The following is a 15,690-nucleotide window of genomic DNA, read 5'->3' as shown; positions in this document are numbered from 1 at the left end:
GCCCTGCCAAGACGTGACATGGCGGCTTAACGGTGATCTGCCCCGATCTGGCTGCTCTCTCGCCGGAAGGACGAGCCCCTCCCCACCAGACCCAGCCTCTTGCTCTAAGACACGAGAGGCACCATGACTCGAATGTTTTCTCCCTGAACAGTTGGGTCCTTCAAGACCTCTTGGACCGGGCTCGCTGGCTCTTGGTCGTCTTTCGTGAACTATTTGAGAAGTGAACTGGTCCTTACGCAGCGTAGACAACGGCACGAGGCCAGCTTCTCTCCCTGTGTCGGCTCGACTCGCGCGCACTCGAAGGGGGCCCTTGGGCCTTTGAAAGGAAACAAGCTGCATGTCTCAAGTTTGGGGCACCTCCACGCTGGGCGAGGATCAGGAGCGGCGCAGACCGACACGTCAAGTTTCGAGGGGCGAGCAGAAGGTTTAGAACGGCAGCATGGCACCATTCGCGTCGACCACACGCGACACGCGACCGCCGCCGACGGCGAACAGCCGGATGTCGGTCTTTATAGAGGCCCCAATGGAGGAATACACACCTGCGCAGTCGACATACGAGACGTCGATCCGCGAGAGAGGCGGCAGGAGCTGGTCTGACATCTACGAGCGCCGCTGGGCGAAGACTGCTTTGAGGCTTGTCAACGCTGTGGCGCATGCCGCTGCATGCTCGTTACTGCTCTCGATCATGGCAGAGTTCCTTTACAGACATAGGGGTCGGAATCAAAGGTTTGTTGAAGATCTAGTTGAGTGGTCGCGGAACGGCATTGGACTTGGACCGGACAAACTGACAAATTGACCCTCTACGAACAGACCGCAAGCTATCGCTCTCACTGCCCTCGTTGCTATCGACATTTGTCTCGACATCTATTCCGTCGCAAGGGCCAAGAAAAAATGGCAAGCCTGGGCCCTAGTTCTTCGCTTACTATCCGGGCTGGGATATATTGCGATGTTCTTGGTATATGTCGGCTTCCGGGAGGTCTTCCCACGTGGTTATTCATATTGGGGGATGGCCTCTGGATTCTCTGACCCCGTCGTGTACCTTTTCCTATGGGTGCTTGGTATATGGGACCTGCTACACACAAGCATTCACCGACATACTCTGGGTAGACCTCAGCGCAGGATTTCAACGGGTAGTGCCGTTGTCCAAGGCCCGAACCCCCTTTCAGCGCCACGTACACGGGCAAGCCACCTACGGACGCCTTCCCAGCTTGAGCGCGGCCATGAAACGGAGGCGACAATTGCTTTGGGAGAGATTCACTCGGGTGAAAAGAATAGCGCGCAACTAGATGTGATGAGTAGAAGTGGGACGTCTTCGACATCAGGGGAGTCATCATCCCAGGCAGCACCCACGAGAAATCCAGAGAGCCGGACCGTCAGCGCTGTGACAAGTAGGAGGGCAAGCACTGCCACAGAGGACACCTTGGAAGCTGAAGGTGTAGTCAAAGATGTTGCACAGGAAGACTTGAAGCCATGATCTCATAGGGCCCTGGGCAATTATGATTATTTACATATATGCTTAATGCTAATACCACCACCCTCTGAAACAGGGTGAAAGCTCAATCGCCTTGGTAAACCAGTCAAGCCTACGGCGCTTGGCTAACTAAACGCGCAAATGCTTCAATTGACCGACAGGTCAACGATTTTTCTTGGTCTTCAAAATGATCTTCGGAATGGTCCTCTAGACTTTGACCCCGTTCTCCTCAATTTTCTCTGTTCGCGTGTGCGTCAGCAAATTTATCAAGCTAGCTATCACAGAAACATGCCCAAATGAGACTTGGATTCATGGGGAAAAGTCTCTGGATTGTAAGAAAGTTTCGAGTAAGATCGTGACGTACTGCCTTTCTCATTAAAGATAATCACACTGAATGCAGCGTGGTCATTGTCGTCCGTCAAGCCCCGATCATCGTCCGCCTCAGGCGGCAGCCGGCTGTACATGCCCTTACCCGGCCTGGGCCACAGCCTCGTGAACGATGATTCCTCTTCGTCGTAGACCTGGTGTCCGGCCGCGAGAGCATTGGCCTGTGCGGCCGTTTTGCTCTGCAGGGAGCCGGTGCCCGACCGAGCTTTGGCGAGTGTCGACTTTTTTGCGTTGGCTGGGATCTTGCGAATGAAATTCAGGGTTCCGGTGGGATTCGCCTCGGCACGGTGAAATAGGCCACCTGCTGAGACGCCTGCGAATAGGGACCGCGGTGTGCTGCCTGCTGGTGACTTCTTTGGCGTGGAAGTGGACTCGATTGGGAAAATCGGTAGGTCGGGATGCAGTTCGGTGGCGTGTAGTAGCAGGTTGACCAAGTCGTCTGGAGAAAGTGCTGAAAGATAGGCTCGTTTCTAGTCCATTCACATGAGCATGAAAAGTCTGAAGGAGCTATAGGACAGTAAGGGGCTCACCTGCGATGCTGGTCTGCCAGCCCAGCTACCAAATCTAGGCTGCTCGACCTTCTTCTTGGGCTGCAGCCGCTCTCTTCTCGCCTGACAGATGACGCAATACCACTTCAGGGTCTGGTCCTTGATGATTTCGTCCTCAATCCACGGATCGTGACATCGCTGATGCCATGGATCGTTGCACCCGTCACAAAACACCATTTGGTTGCTAGCCGGGCTGTGCATACGTGTACACCTCTTGCAGAGAGCCTGCTCAGTCGTACGCTTGACCAAGCGTGCATTCTTTTTTGCATTATCCTCCGCCGCAGGATCATACGTATCGGGCTTGAGGATGCGCCTCCCTGACTGTGTGATCTGAGGAGTGGCTGCCTGCTTTGGTTTCGCCTTCTTGATGCCCTCTCCGTAATCAGAACCCTCAGCTGGTGAAGACGCATCACTAGTGCTCCCATCACCATGACCTCGTTTGCGCTTCTGGCCACCTGATAATGATGGTTTGCCGTTTGAGCCACTCATCAAGGCGGGTTTCACTGGTAGGCGCAGAGTGCTGGCTGTTGTGGTGTTCGGAGAAGACGGCGGCGCTGGCAAGGACATCGTGCTACCACTTGTCATGCTCGCAACGATGCGCTCTCTGACACTCTCGTAGATCGGTCGTGGGAAGTTGGGTCTTGGCGCGTCGGGCGCCGTTGCGGACGCCAGGGCGGAACTCAGCCCACCAGATTCGCCGCGCATCCGTTTCAATATCATCTGTGTCGCAGGCGAGAACTGGGGAGTATATGGTGACGAGAACTTCCTGGAGGCTTCGCTCACATACGGGGAGGACGAGCGCGAGGCAGGCGCAGGAGACGGGTTTGCTGCTGCTGACGCGGGTGGTATGACTTTGCCATCATCATTGCCTTCCATTGGCGCCGAGGCGCCTGTCGCCGAATTGTGGTCATTCATCCTTTCATGGTTGAGTTGGGTCTGTAAGTGTTATGTTGCGCCTTGAAAGGGAAGCTTTGCAAGTGAGTTTGATCGAGGCGTGGTACGACGTCAAAAAGCACGTGCAGATCACGTGGAAATCGACCCCCGTCCAAACCTTTGCTTCCACCCGATGTTCATTCACTACCTATGGACCGAAGCTGTCAAATTTGATTATAACGCGCATTTATTTCAATTTAACTCCAACGGTGACTACTTTGGCCCTGACTGTCGCCGTTCTAAAGCAATGGCAGCCACCTTCATCAGAGAGTCGAAGCCGATTGTGGGAGGCTACTCTTGAGACCATCGATTCACAGGAATTCGCCATTACAGAGCTCTAAAGTGTATATTGAAATGCATGAAGGATCTAACAGACCGATTTCTGTTTCCTCGACAGACATTGGACCTCAATTGACCACACCCTTTTCCCTCAAGCTACTTATCTGGGCTTCATTAAAGCCAAGATGCTCACGCAGCACTTCGTCAGTGTGCTGTCCCAGAGTTGGCGGCGGGCTCCTGAGTCCAGGCTTGCTCTCAGAGAACTTCATCGGGGTGTTTACTAGCTTGATAGGACCGCAGTCCTCATGGTCAACCTCTATCACCATATTCCGCGCGAGCGTGTGCTCATGGCTTAGCGTCCCTTGGATGTCATTGACCGCGGCATAGGGCATGCCACTCCCTTCAAAGACATCCAGCCACTCTTGTGTAGTTTTTTGGGTTGAAATCTTCTCGATCTCCGCCTCGAGTTCGTCTCTATTCGCAACTCTCTGCGAGTTGATCTTGAATTTGGGGTCATCTTTCCACTCTGGCTTACCCAGGCCGTCACACAGGATACCAAACAACCGGTCATTTCCGCCTCCAAAGAGCACATCGCCATCCTTCGTCTTGAATGCCTTGTACGGGACAATGGATGCTACTCGGGTCAGCTCGAACGGAGACAAAGGACGCTGTGGAAGACCTTGAACTCACGATGTGCTGTGCCCCATCGACCCGTATCTTTCTCGCCACTGATAAGGCAACTACTGGCAATATTGGCCAAAGTGGCAGTCTGACAGTCGCTTAGGGCGACATCCAGATGCTGCCCCTTGCCAGACTTCTGACGGCCGAGAAGGGCAGCCATGATGGAGTTGCTCGTGTATAGACCGGTGGTCAGATCAGTAACAGCAACACCAACCTTGACCGGGGGCCCATCACGGGCTCCGGTGATGTGCATCAGGGCGAATTCCGCCTCCACCATGACATCGTAGCCTGCTCGCTGCGAATAAGGGCCATTCTGTCCGTATCCGGTGATGGAGGCATAGATCAGTGCCGGGTTGATTTTGTGGATGGTGTCGAAGTCCAGACCGTACTTCCTCAAGGCTCCAGGGATATAGTTCTCGACGAGGATATCGCACTTGGCTGCCAGCTTGTGGAGGATGTCGACACCTGCAGGGTCCTGGAAGGACAAACCCAATGATTTCTTATTCCGATTTACCTTGTTCTGGTTAGCCCCTGATGATTCACCACATCCAGGCAGTCAATCGCTCACACCTAGAAAGTAAGCCGACTCGCCGGGCCCTTGGTGTTTAGAGTCATGCCCGTACTTTGCGTACGGCGGGCCCCAGGCCCTCGTGTCGTCACCGCGGACTGGATGCTCGATCTTGATGACCTCAGCACTAGATAGGCTCAGCATCTACGGACCGGAAGTTGTCGCACGAAGTCTCGGAGAGATCGTTTGGAGACGGTCTTACCCAAGGTCACCGAGAATCTGGGTACAGTAAGGCTATGTATCATATTCAATCAGCAAAGTGAAGGACACTCGACGCGCGAAGGAAAACTCACGCCTGCCAACACACGTGTCATGTCAAGCACTCGGTAACCTTGGAGAGGCAGCAAGCCGGCAGCTGTCGAGGAGCAACGAGGGAGACCGGAGTGAAACCTGCCGACACTCGACACTTGAGACAGGCATGGTCTCGCACCTTTGCATGTCCGCAGCATGTTTGACATATTGATGGAAGTCATCTTTGAATTTGCTTTGAGAATTCAATTGATGCCCAGGACTTAGAAGCCAGTCAGTCCCTCCACCGGCCGAGATCGCAGAGACGGTGGTTGGGAGCCGAGGTCCACTGTATGCCCCCGGGAGACTAACGGCCCTTCAGTGGGGTCGGCATTCAGCTTCGGCCATTCGGTGGTGGAACGGCCCGGAGCCGACTCTATCGGTATTCTTCCTCGTGTCAAAACTGGCCTAAAGTACTCGTCTTCACATTTCCTGCAACTACAAGCACTAATTTTTCTGTCAAGTTTTTCACGCCTGCACAGAGACATAGTTCAAGAAGCAGCGGGTTGGATTCGTTGTCTATTCCAAAAATTGCTAGGTACTGCTTTGGCCAGACCTAGCTGATGAGAATATAAAATACTTCAGCAACCTTCAAACCCCTGCTACTCCGACGTGTTTCCCTACAGCAGCCTTTTCGGCCGCAGTTCATCCTTCCTCGGGCGATCTCAGATACAGAAGCGTATCAACTGTACGAACAGTACCTGGCTAGTCTAGCCGATGTACTCGACTGTGACAGAGGAGCCCGAGACAGAGGAGCTGGTCAGGACCTTGTTGCTCTGCTTGATGTCGATGAGAGTCGCGCCGGAGGGACCCACGGTGCCCGAAGATCCGCTGGCAGAAGCTCCAGTGAAGGTCACAGTGCCGAAGTCGGCAAAGGGAACGAGAGAACCGCCAGAGGAGAAGTCCTCCACGATCCACTCGGCGTTGAGCTCCTGCAGAGCTTTGGTCTGGCCGCTGAAAGTGTGAGTGACAGAGGTGCCCTTGGACACGTTCTTAACCACAGCGGTTCCAGCGGTGGTTGAGGTGGCTGTGACAGTCACGGTGATAGTGTCACCAGCTGAAATGGTGATTCCGCTGAAGGTATAACTGTTTCCTTATTAGCTTCACAGCGCGTCTCAGAACAGGCTCGGGGGATGATGGGGCAACTTACGCATAGTCGGGGTACCACTCGTACCAGGCGTCGAAAGAGATCGAACTACCCTGCACGTAGAAGTCGACTCCGGTCTGGAGAATGCTGTTTGTAGCGGTATCTCCATCGATGCCAACCCAGGCTGAGGCAGCATACTATATTGCGACAAATTAATATGTTTCGCTCCAAAACTTTCTCACCGCACCATCGTTTCCAATGACAGCAGAGCCTCATCGGGCAGTTTTCGAGGATCGTTCACTAACCTCAGTGCTGGAGCTGCCTCCGGAAGGCTTTGAGGGAGTTGGCACGACGAACGTGCCCGTGACCGACTTGTAGCCAGTGCCAATAAGAACGGCTCCAGCCCAGTTGGAGGAGTACTCCTCATTAACAGTCCCGTTGGTGAAGGCCTCGGCCACCTGAAGACCGTCGGCATCAGTGGCGGGAAGAGGCGGGTTGCTCTGGCGGTTCGCCGCACGGGCAGCGTGGCGCTCACGACGCTTCTCAGTCCAGCGGGCAGCAAGAGCAACCTCAGCGCCAAGGGCAATGGTAGCAAGGGCGGAGAACTTCATTTTGAAGGTGGTCACGGGTTCGTTCCGATTGGTACAAAGAGGAAGACGAGGGGGCAACAGCTAGTCGTGGATCTGGTAGATGCTCAAAGGCCGCTGGTGATGAGAGGCAGACGGTATCTACGACGAGGACATTACCACATCTTTATACTTGAACTTCTCATGATCAAAAACCTGCATGACTGACGTGCAGTTGCAGTCAACATCTCTACATATTCCTCACGGGGTCCGGCGGCGGCGACCCGGGCTGCGACACGACAATACGAGACCATAGAGATATCGAATGAGGCTATCTTGCCCCATATGGTGCCACAGCAGTGTGGGAAGGGTCTACTACCACCTTCCCGATTCAAAAAGAACAAACAATTTCTAGGGTAGAGTCTCTGTCCGGTCAGCTGGTGTCGACAGGGCGGTTGGCAGGGATGTCGAAAGCACTCTCGCCATCCCGCCAAGCTTATATCAAGCTTAAAGTGTGTGGACCAAGAAGATTGAAGATCAACGTCGTCGGTCCAATGAGCCGTAGTATAAGATATCAGATATCGGAACTCCATGTGGCACCGCAACATGCCTGCGTTCAGAAGGCAGTCATGTCCACCAATCAACAAGTTAATCCCGAACTCGGCCGGCAGATCTAGCCAAGACTGGGGTCTAACGGCCGGGCGGGGCCCGGGAGGTGGGAGCATTCGAGGTGGTGGTGGCCGAGGGACGTACTGCTGAAGTGTGGACCTCGCAACGCCTAGATTCTCGGGAACATCCAGATACCACACAGCAGGCCATTGGCAGGGAAACAGAGAGGGGCTTCTTCCTCTAGTGTTATCAACACGTCCTATGAATGGCCAGGAGGCGACTTTCGTCAGGGCAGTCGACTTATTCGCTATCAAGTGCGTGATTTGGCAGTGCATATACAGGTTGTTTTATTCTCGTAAGACTTTGACGTGATGCCATATCTCGTCAAAATTGAGAGACCCGGCAACATCACGGTCCCTGGGGCAGCTCATTGAAAGGTTAGAGGCCGGATCATGACTTGAGCAGCAGCATAGACCTCGCTGGAGAAGAAGCGAGCCTTGGCAATCCTCCCCTCCTGGACAACTCGGAATAGCGCCAGACGCAGGCCGCGCGGCACTTCACCATTTTGCCCAGGCACTACTATGTGCCGATCGGTCTTGACAAGCGTTCATCTAATGCTTGTCTGGAAGCTAACGGCCTGGGGAAATCGCCAAGATCCCTTGTCAAAAGCTTGTGTTGCTGGCGCCAAGGTGCCAGGGCATGACCGACATACTGCACCCGAATACCAATGCCGTTCAAGCTTCGCTTGCGTCGCATCTCATCTGACCCAGCCATACATGCCCTGGACACCTTCCTCTTTTGCCATGGGCAGCACAACGTTGCCTCGCGCTAGGAATAGGCAATGATAGTCGGTGCCAGAAAACGCGTCTGCTTTGCTGACGTTATATCTCTGTGATGTCATCTCGTTGAGACTCAAAGTCAATGGCCTTGATTTCAAGATTTCACCCTAGTCTTGCAACCTGTCGGACTTCGGAGCCGAGAGTTGAAAATGGGACATATCGAAAGTCACGGCCGCTGCTGCAAATTATTATCCATGTGCTCGGATCTTCGGTAGCTCTATTAACACTATGGGTTCCTGCATGCATAATTTCTTGTGCATGAAGCCAGGGACGGTGCCACGATATCAAATCTGTGCTTTGGATAATATGCTCGCGCTTAGACCAGATCCATTCATAACTAAGCAATAAATGCCTAGAAGATCGTGGGCGGGATGAAGTCTAGGTCATCGACGATCCCCAGGCTTCCAGAACATGGACCCACCGGCTTGCTGTGAGACACGGACACCGTTGAAGATCGGCCTAGACTCGTGTGTATTAACATGTGAGGATCCAGAAATTAAGCTAAGTAGCGCGTCAAACTTGCGGCTCAAACATGCGATACACGTCAGACGGATTTCTGCGATAAGTAGAGCCTACTAACAGTAAAGCAATAGTCAAAATTCACGATACTGAATTATGAGCCTTGAACATGTTATGAATCGAAATGAGTCTCCACCAAGATCCTTGATTCTACTTTCTCATGGAGATCAACTTCAAGAATAGAATCGTGTCACTTTACAGAAGAATAGTATGATATTTCCCCCTGCAGACGTGCCTTCAAGGCAACACACCAGGTGGCAATTACGCCACGTTTGCCCCCAAGCTCGCCAGAATTTCGGCAAAATGTACTTTCTCAAGTTTATCACATACTCAGCATGTCCACAAAGTCATTCAAGGGTCTGAACAAGACTCGCCATCGCACATGCTGATCCGGGGGTGTAAATAGTCCAAGCGCGATTTGAATTTTCCATGAATTAGCATGCCTGGATAAGAATAATGCTGCCTCGTCTTCGCGTCACGTCGTCTGAGATGCCCTTCACGTCATTTCCTCCTTTCCAGCGCACACATTTACCCGCGCTTTGCCCATTTTCTGGGCTTCCCCTTGCAAGCTCTCTAGCTTCGTATCGTTCTTGCTTGTTCCGAATTCTCATCGATCTGGTGGATCTGTCTGTTCTCTTCTACGAGGGAAAGCCCAGCTGCGCTTGACATTCGGACTAGACTGTGACCATCCGGGACACGTAACACAGTAGGGATGACGAGCACAATGCCACATAGCTGACTCTTGGGATGTAGAGAAGATCGCTGGCAAGGGATGAATTGGACGGTCTTGGTGACACACTTTTAAGTTGCTAAATGGGCGCTGACCTTATGACAGTGATTTCCTCATTTGGAAAATCGGTTACCAGCTTCACTCGTCCTAGCTAAACTCCGCTTAGCGATGACTACTTGGTCTCTAATTTGTATAACTTTTTTTTCTCTTTTATACTTAGCCTGCTGCTTTTCTCGCCTGCTGCTCCTTTTCTCTGAGACTAGAACGCGAATAATTTGCCTAAAGATAGAATCAGAAGCCGAAAAAGACTACTATAGCATCGTTTTGCCCCTCAAAATTTGCATGATGCACAAAAGCCAGGGTTGAAGCAATGGCCTACGCGGCTCGAAGATTCACAGTTGTCAAATTGAATATACTCCATGTGAAACCCAAATAGCTTAGTTTAGAACATGTTTCAGAGTTTAGCAGTAACTCAGCCGATTATTCTGATAGTCTTGTGATTGCACCAGGTGTCAAGACCGGTTGAAGTAGCATGCGATCATTTGCGTTAATATTTCTGTTCGGACATCTTTCTTACTTTTGCATTCCCTTTTCTTGAGTCTCACCTTTCCAATGCTCATTCACAAAAATTAGTCAAATTGAAGTCTGCATGTGTCATCCCATTGTCTGGGTATTCTCCCTGGGCTTTGAGGGCCCCCCTTGGTTAAATATGAATTTCTTAAGTGAACACTGGGTAGGTCGAATCATCATAATGGTCCAGCTCGCGCAAGCAGACCTGAATTGCTCATATATGTGTGTGAAACGGAGGACTTGACTTCCCATCGCATCAAACAGTACCAATAATGAGTCGTCAAATGAACCTACGAGCAGCACAGTACCCCAAGTTCCCGCACTCAAACCCGGTCGTCAATTGATTGACGTCCTGGGTGCTTCTTATTCAGGAGATGTGACAGTCTTGGAGAGGTGCCAAACGGGCCACACATGCCGAGTACCTGAGCTCTGTCAGTATTTTCTTGAGCAGCTCGGACCTGACCGTTTTACAACAGGAAAGCCGGCCTCTTTCGCCCATGTGGTGCAGAACAGCGATGATCACATTTATCCGGCTGGCAAGAACACAGATCAATTTACATGCTCTACTGTCAACACAATCACGCAGTGGTCAGACTGAAGCATGCGCTGTTGGCCGTCTGAGTTGCATCGCTGGATAGGCCGGCTGGTCTTCTTAGCATGACTATGGAGCGATAATTGACTGGCATGAGTCGATTATTAAACTGAAGACACCAGTGACTGCAATGAGGCATCACATCGCGTCTGACACAGATCTGAAAGCTCGATTGATTTCGATTAATTCGCCACTATATCTAGCACTTCATGATATAGATTGAGGTCCAGTTATGACTGCTCTCCATGCCGATCTAGCCGATTCTACACTCGACGCTTGTATGCCTCTGAAGTTGACTTGTTACATGTTCTCTGGCCACCGGCGCCGGGTGGTAAGATACTATACGGCCCGATGCCATTCAGGTAGTGCGGGTCCAAGTATATGACGAGACAGTTTTTCATGACGGTCTAGATCTCCTCTAAATGTCTACGCGTATCGAGCTGTCCCCGTACAAAATTCAACAGGTGCCAAGGATCACCTCTTTAATTGGCACGGGGAGTTTAGCACTCCCGTGTATCTAATATACCTCTGACTGTCTTGGTCTGGACCGTGCTTGCCGGGGGGGGGGGGCATCTCGGGTAACACTTTGCAAATGATACTATTCTTGGAGAGGCAAAATACTGTAAGGCTTGGGCTGCAAACAAACAGTGGTGACGAAAGTTTGACACCGCGATCTCTGTTCGGGTAGGTCCAATCTTCATATAAACTGATATATCTGCACTGCGCTCTATTATTCGAGATATATAATTGGAGTACTACATAATCACCTTAAGTCATGGACGAAGTTGTGTCCGATCGCTCAGACGGCAAGTCTCCTACTGCATGCATATCACTGGTCAGAGGCATGGTCTTGGCGTAGTTGGTATTCCTGCTACTTTGATCGAGATGATTTGACAAGTTACTTCGCGTAGTCATACTATCACGGTCACTAGATTGAGTTTGAGGCGGTCGCGCTTATATCTACTCCGCTCGGCCCGCGGATCTGCGTTACCCGTGCTCGCCGCATGTACCGCTAACATCGGATGGTATGTCGGGGATTTAACCAGGTGGCAAAGTGCACATTGTGTTGGAACTTCGGACGATCCAAGTCAAGAGAAGCTTGTTGGATCGAGGCAGCATCATAATGGCCAGACGGCCCCAACCCCAGCAGCGCCGCGTCATGTCTTCGATCGCCATGATCTCGAGCTCTCAGCAACTGCCCCGGCTACGCGGCACGAACAGGATCCTCACCGAATGTGACAATGTTCCTGGGCCCCTTTTTACTGGCTTCTCAAACTATCCGCTATAATTCATTCACTGCATAAATTGGATAACCCGGGGCTTCCCAGACAATTTGACCAGTCAAGGCCTCCCAAGTGCCTTCCAAGTGCCATATTTTGTAAATTATTCCGAACGGAATATTGAAGATGCCAGCGCTTTTCAATCTTCCACGTGCTAGAGTTGGCCTTTTCAGGACTGGTTTAAGTCTGCATCAGCCACTTGGATTCAGGGGCAAATGCCTCCTCACTGTCTGCTGCCAAGCATCTTGCCATTTTGATGAGATAGATAGCCTGCCGCTTGGCAGACGACGAGTGGGAAGACAGATCAGAAAGTGACGACGCAATGGGCGGGAGTTTATGGCCAAGAACGATGCGCAGAACCCAAATCACTGAAAAACGAGGGGATCGCCGGCGGCAGTGAGGATCCAACAAGGAACTGGATGGCCGTCGGCAGGGCATGCCTGAACCTGAATGCAATCAAGAACTACATAAGATTCAGCAATATTCGATGCCTTCTTGGCTGTTCATAAGATGGTCGCCAAACACAACGGACCGAGACTCGATTTAGAATAATTCCAGGCACGCATTTCTTGACACCTCTTTCGATTCTGCAGCTTCCATTTTATCAAGTAGTCTTTATTGAATCGAGAAAATGCCGTCTAATCACCTAGTTAACGACGCTGGCCGGCCCAGTCCAGATTCCCGGAAGAATCTGACGCGGATGTCGACATTCGCGTACCATACACACAAGCTGCGCTTGATGCTCAAGTTAGATGCGCCTGACTCAAAGGACGAGGAGCATGTTAGCCCTGTCGAGGCTCATGGAGATTCTAAAGATGACCATGGCTCTATCATCCATTCAGTGCGGGACTCAGAAATAGATGATATGTCCATTTATCTTGAGTCGCAGCCGGAAATCGTTAAGGTATGATGTGCTCAGACTCAATCTTGTCAGCATGCTCAATTAGTGCCTAGATCAGGCGAAGATGGTAACATATCATCACAGAGAGAAAGCGCGACATTGTTGGAACTATTTTTCGATCTCTGGTTTGTGGCCACGCTCAATATCTTCGCATCGGTATGGTTTTCCTCAACTCGTTCCGCTCAAGGTGTGGAGACTTGGTGACCTCTGATCGGATCAAATGAGTTCGTCGCTAATTAAACATTACGTAGACCCACGAAATCACGGAGATGAAAGACCTAGCTTCGTATATTGAATTCGAATTGTGAGTGCAGGAAGAAAATTTAAATCAGTAGCTGAGGCAGGCGAGATCTGACCGTACTTTCAGTCTCCTGTGGACGACTTGGTTTCTAGTGGTCATCTATGACGTGAGGTTCCTCTCGGACAGCTGGACAGGTTAGTAGATGTTACAAATGCTTCAGAACTCAGTCTGGGAGAACTCTGCTGATAGGGATTTCATAATTTAGAACGGATTGTTTTGGCCCTTCACCTTGCGGCAATGATATCTTTCACTGAGGTCGCCCCGTTCTTCAACGCTTTGCACAAGATGACGGGTGTTTCAAAAGCTTTGGGTGAGCCTACTCCCAGCCGAGCCTGTAGCATCTTCCAGTAAATTAATGAGGTACCAGCCGCGACACTGATGCTCTCGAGATTGGTCCTCTTCGCACAGAATGGCATCATTCTGTGGCATCTACGACATTACAAGAAAGCACGACTGCCAATGATCATAACAGTGTCGATTCCTCTCGTCGCGGCCATTTGCTATGCTGGAATACTGGCAGCTGCCAGTGCTTCAGACAAGTACATGACACACGATATACTCTTCGTCATATCCATATTAGAGATTGTGGGCAACTTAGCCATATCTACGGTCCGCAACTACAAGGTCGTCAGCTTCGAAGGGTCGCATTTGGCGGAACGGCTCAACCTCCTAACGCTCATTATCCTCGGCGAAGGTGAGTCTTGAATTTCTATGAAAAGCTTCACAGGAAAAGAAGATTTAAATCTCTGACAGTACATTTTAGGCATCATCAAGCTTGCAAAAAATGTTTCGACAATAGAAGCTACGTTAGGATGGCACGAGTGGAGTAAGTCCCGATGCCCAGCAGTACTCCATTGAGCAGATTCTGTTCAGCTGACACGCAGATAACTCCAGCCACGTCCATGTGGGCTGTCTTCGTATCCGGATTCGTGGCTATTTACCTGATTTTCCAGATCTATTTCGACTGGATGCATCCTAATCACATGGCTTGCCGCCGCCAGCTACTCTGGGCAATGCTTCACGCGCCGTTCCACTTTGCCCTCCTTATAGTAATGGTTGCCGTGAACAAATTCATAATCAACTGGAAGCTCTTAGAAATCAACAGTCAGGTTACTGACGCCATATACGCCGTCGTGCGGTCTTTCTTGCCTGACGTACCTACCAGTGTCGATGTCGCTAGTCGTCTAAACTCCACTGTCACAGGCTACCTCGAGGCTTTCCCCGCCACTAAGAATCAGGCAGTGATCTTGTCTAAGGTTATGGCGATGCTTAATGATATCTCACTACTCCCAGATGAGCTGTGGGGCCAGATCCTGCGGAACGGTGGCACGCCTGTCAACAGAAATGGACTACCAGGCGGGAACATAACACTTACGGAACACTGGCTCATTGACAGGGAGGACCTCTTATGTTCTGTCATGAACTCAGTACTGAGCAATTTCGGAATGGACGGCATCAAGCGCGACCGCATGTCCACTATGCCTGTTGCAAGCTACATCTCGAAGAAATTCAATCTTGTGGTAAGATTTCTTAGCAATGGAATCAACGCTTTCCGATTCATTAAGCGCTGACACAATTTTCAGTTCATTTACGCCTTCCTGTCAGCTGGTGTCATGCTCATGCTTCTCACTATTCTTCATGGTGTCTCGAAGAGGCAGGGATGGACTGTATTCAACATCATGCGTTCGGTTACAATAGGACTGATGGGAATTGGACTCTGTCTTGTCACGCTGCTCGCCAAGGGCAAGACAAACAAATTGGCGGAGACTCCTTGGCCTCTTCCTCTTATGTGCATTATATTCAGTGTTGTTCTAATCGTCACTTACATTCCTCACCCCAAGCCCATTACCGTTGAGCGGATACGCGGTGCTGCTGGGTTTCATGGCAGGCACACTTAACATTGCACCGCATCACTACTGACTACATTAAGCACCCAATATTTACACCATTTTGAACCGCTCAGGAAGTGGTAGCGCTAAAGTATATGAAGCACAAACAAAACATGAATGGAAAAGGCACGTACACAGATAATAGCTGTACAGGATTTGTGTTATATAAACCAGACCAATTGATTCACTCGATACCTTGAAATATAAAAAATCAGTCAAGTGCTCTGAAAAGGTTAACGAGCTTCTTACCAACCTAAGCAACTACGAGATCTCACCCAAGACCGCCTTGCAATTACCCGAGAATATGGCTTCCTTCTCTTGATGTGTCAAGAAGTTTGCTGTCTCTTGGTTTTCCTCTCCTTGCGAAAGAACAATTTACAACTATAGGTCTTTATATAGCCCCGTGACAAGGTGTTTGATATCCTCCGTCTAAGTTGCTGGCAGACCTGCGTCCACATCCGATGTCTTCATCCCTACGAGCTCACTGGAAGATGCAAGCAAGCAAAAGGGAGCTTGAAACACTGAGAAAGAGGCACAGACGAGTACGGGCTGGAACCAAATTTCATTCGCCTACTTGAAGCGGCAACAGTCAAGTCAAGTCTTCCTCTCGACGATAACAACATGGAGAAACATGCGTGGAATCAATCAACGC

General features: G+C 50.8%; 4 protein-coding genes across 4 annotated transcripts; 2 read left to right on the top strand and 2 right to left on the bottom strand.

Annotated features, from left to right (window-relative positions):
* Positions 1 to 439: 439 nt before the first annotated feature.
* On the top strand, positions 440 to 1,474 carry J7T55_004796 (uncharacterized protein; the record flags this gene model as incomplete). The annotated part of the gene is made up of 3 exons (XM_053130523.1): positions 440 to 726; positions 811 to 1,058; positions 1,323 to 1,474. 3 exons carry the CDS (start codon positions 440 to 442, stop codon positions 1,472 to 1,474), a joined length of 687 nt encoding a protein of 228 aa, XP_052991222.1.
* A 204-nt stretch (positions 1,475 to 1,678) lies between these two features.
* Positions 1,679 to 5,340, bottom strand: J7T55_004795 (transferase family iii; the record flags this gene model as incomplete). Its single annotated transcript, XM_053130522.1, has 9 exons — positions 1,679 to 1,710; positions 1,836 to 2,328; positions 2,389 to 3,296; positions 3,812 to 4,252; positions 4,309 to 4,774; positions 4,868 to 4,994; positions 5,070 to 5,101; positions 5,161 to 5,222; positions 5,298 to 5,340. The coding sequence occupies 9 exons, from the start codon at positions 5,338 to 5,340 to the stop codon at positions 1,679 to 1,681; spliced, it is 2,604 nt and encodes an 867-aa protein (XP_052991221.1).
* A 525-nt stretch (positions 5,341 to 5,865) lies between these two features.
* J7T55_004794 (uncharacterized protein) lies at positions 5,866 to 6,853 on the bottom strand (the record flags this gene model as incomplete). The annotated part of the gene is made up of 3 exons (XM_053130520.1): positions 5,866 to 6,241; positions 6,306 to 6,439; positions 6,548 to 6,853. The coding sequence occupies 3 exons, from the start codon at positions 6,851 to 6,853 to the stop codon at positions 5,866 to 5,868; spliced, it is 816 nt and encodes a 271-aa protein (XP_052991220.1).
* A 4,937-nt stretch (positions 6,854 to 11,790) lies between these two features.
* J7T55_004793 (uncharacterized protein) lies at positions 11,791 to 15,069 on the top strand (the record flags this gene model as incomplete). Its single annotated transcript, XM_053130519.1, has 10 exons — positions 11,791 to 11,902; positions 12,598 to 12,851; positions 12,933 to 13,004; positions 13,100 to 13,152; positions 13,216 to 13,283; positions 13,355 to 13,459; positions 13,517 to 13,843; positions 14,044 to 14,669; positions 14,733 to 14,938; positions 14,991 to 15,069. 10 exons carry the CDS (start codon positions 11,791 to 11,793, stop codon positions 15,067 to 15,069), a joined length of 1,902 nt encoding a protein of 633 aa, XP_052991219.1.
* Positions 15,070 to 15,690: the final 621 nt, after the last annotated feature.

This window comes from Diaporthe amygdali (genome assembly GCF_026229845.1).
Source record: "Diaporthe amygdali strain CAA958 chromosome Unknown NODE_23_length_778278_cov_65_433824, whole genome shotgun sequence".
NCBI lineage: Eukaryota > Fungi > Ascomycota > Sordariomycetes > Diaporthales > Diaporthaceae > Diaporthe > Diaporthe amygdali.
The sequence above is the reverse complement of the archived record's forward strand: the minus strand, read 5'-3'. Positions and strand labels throughout refer to the sequence as shown.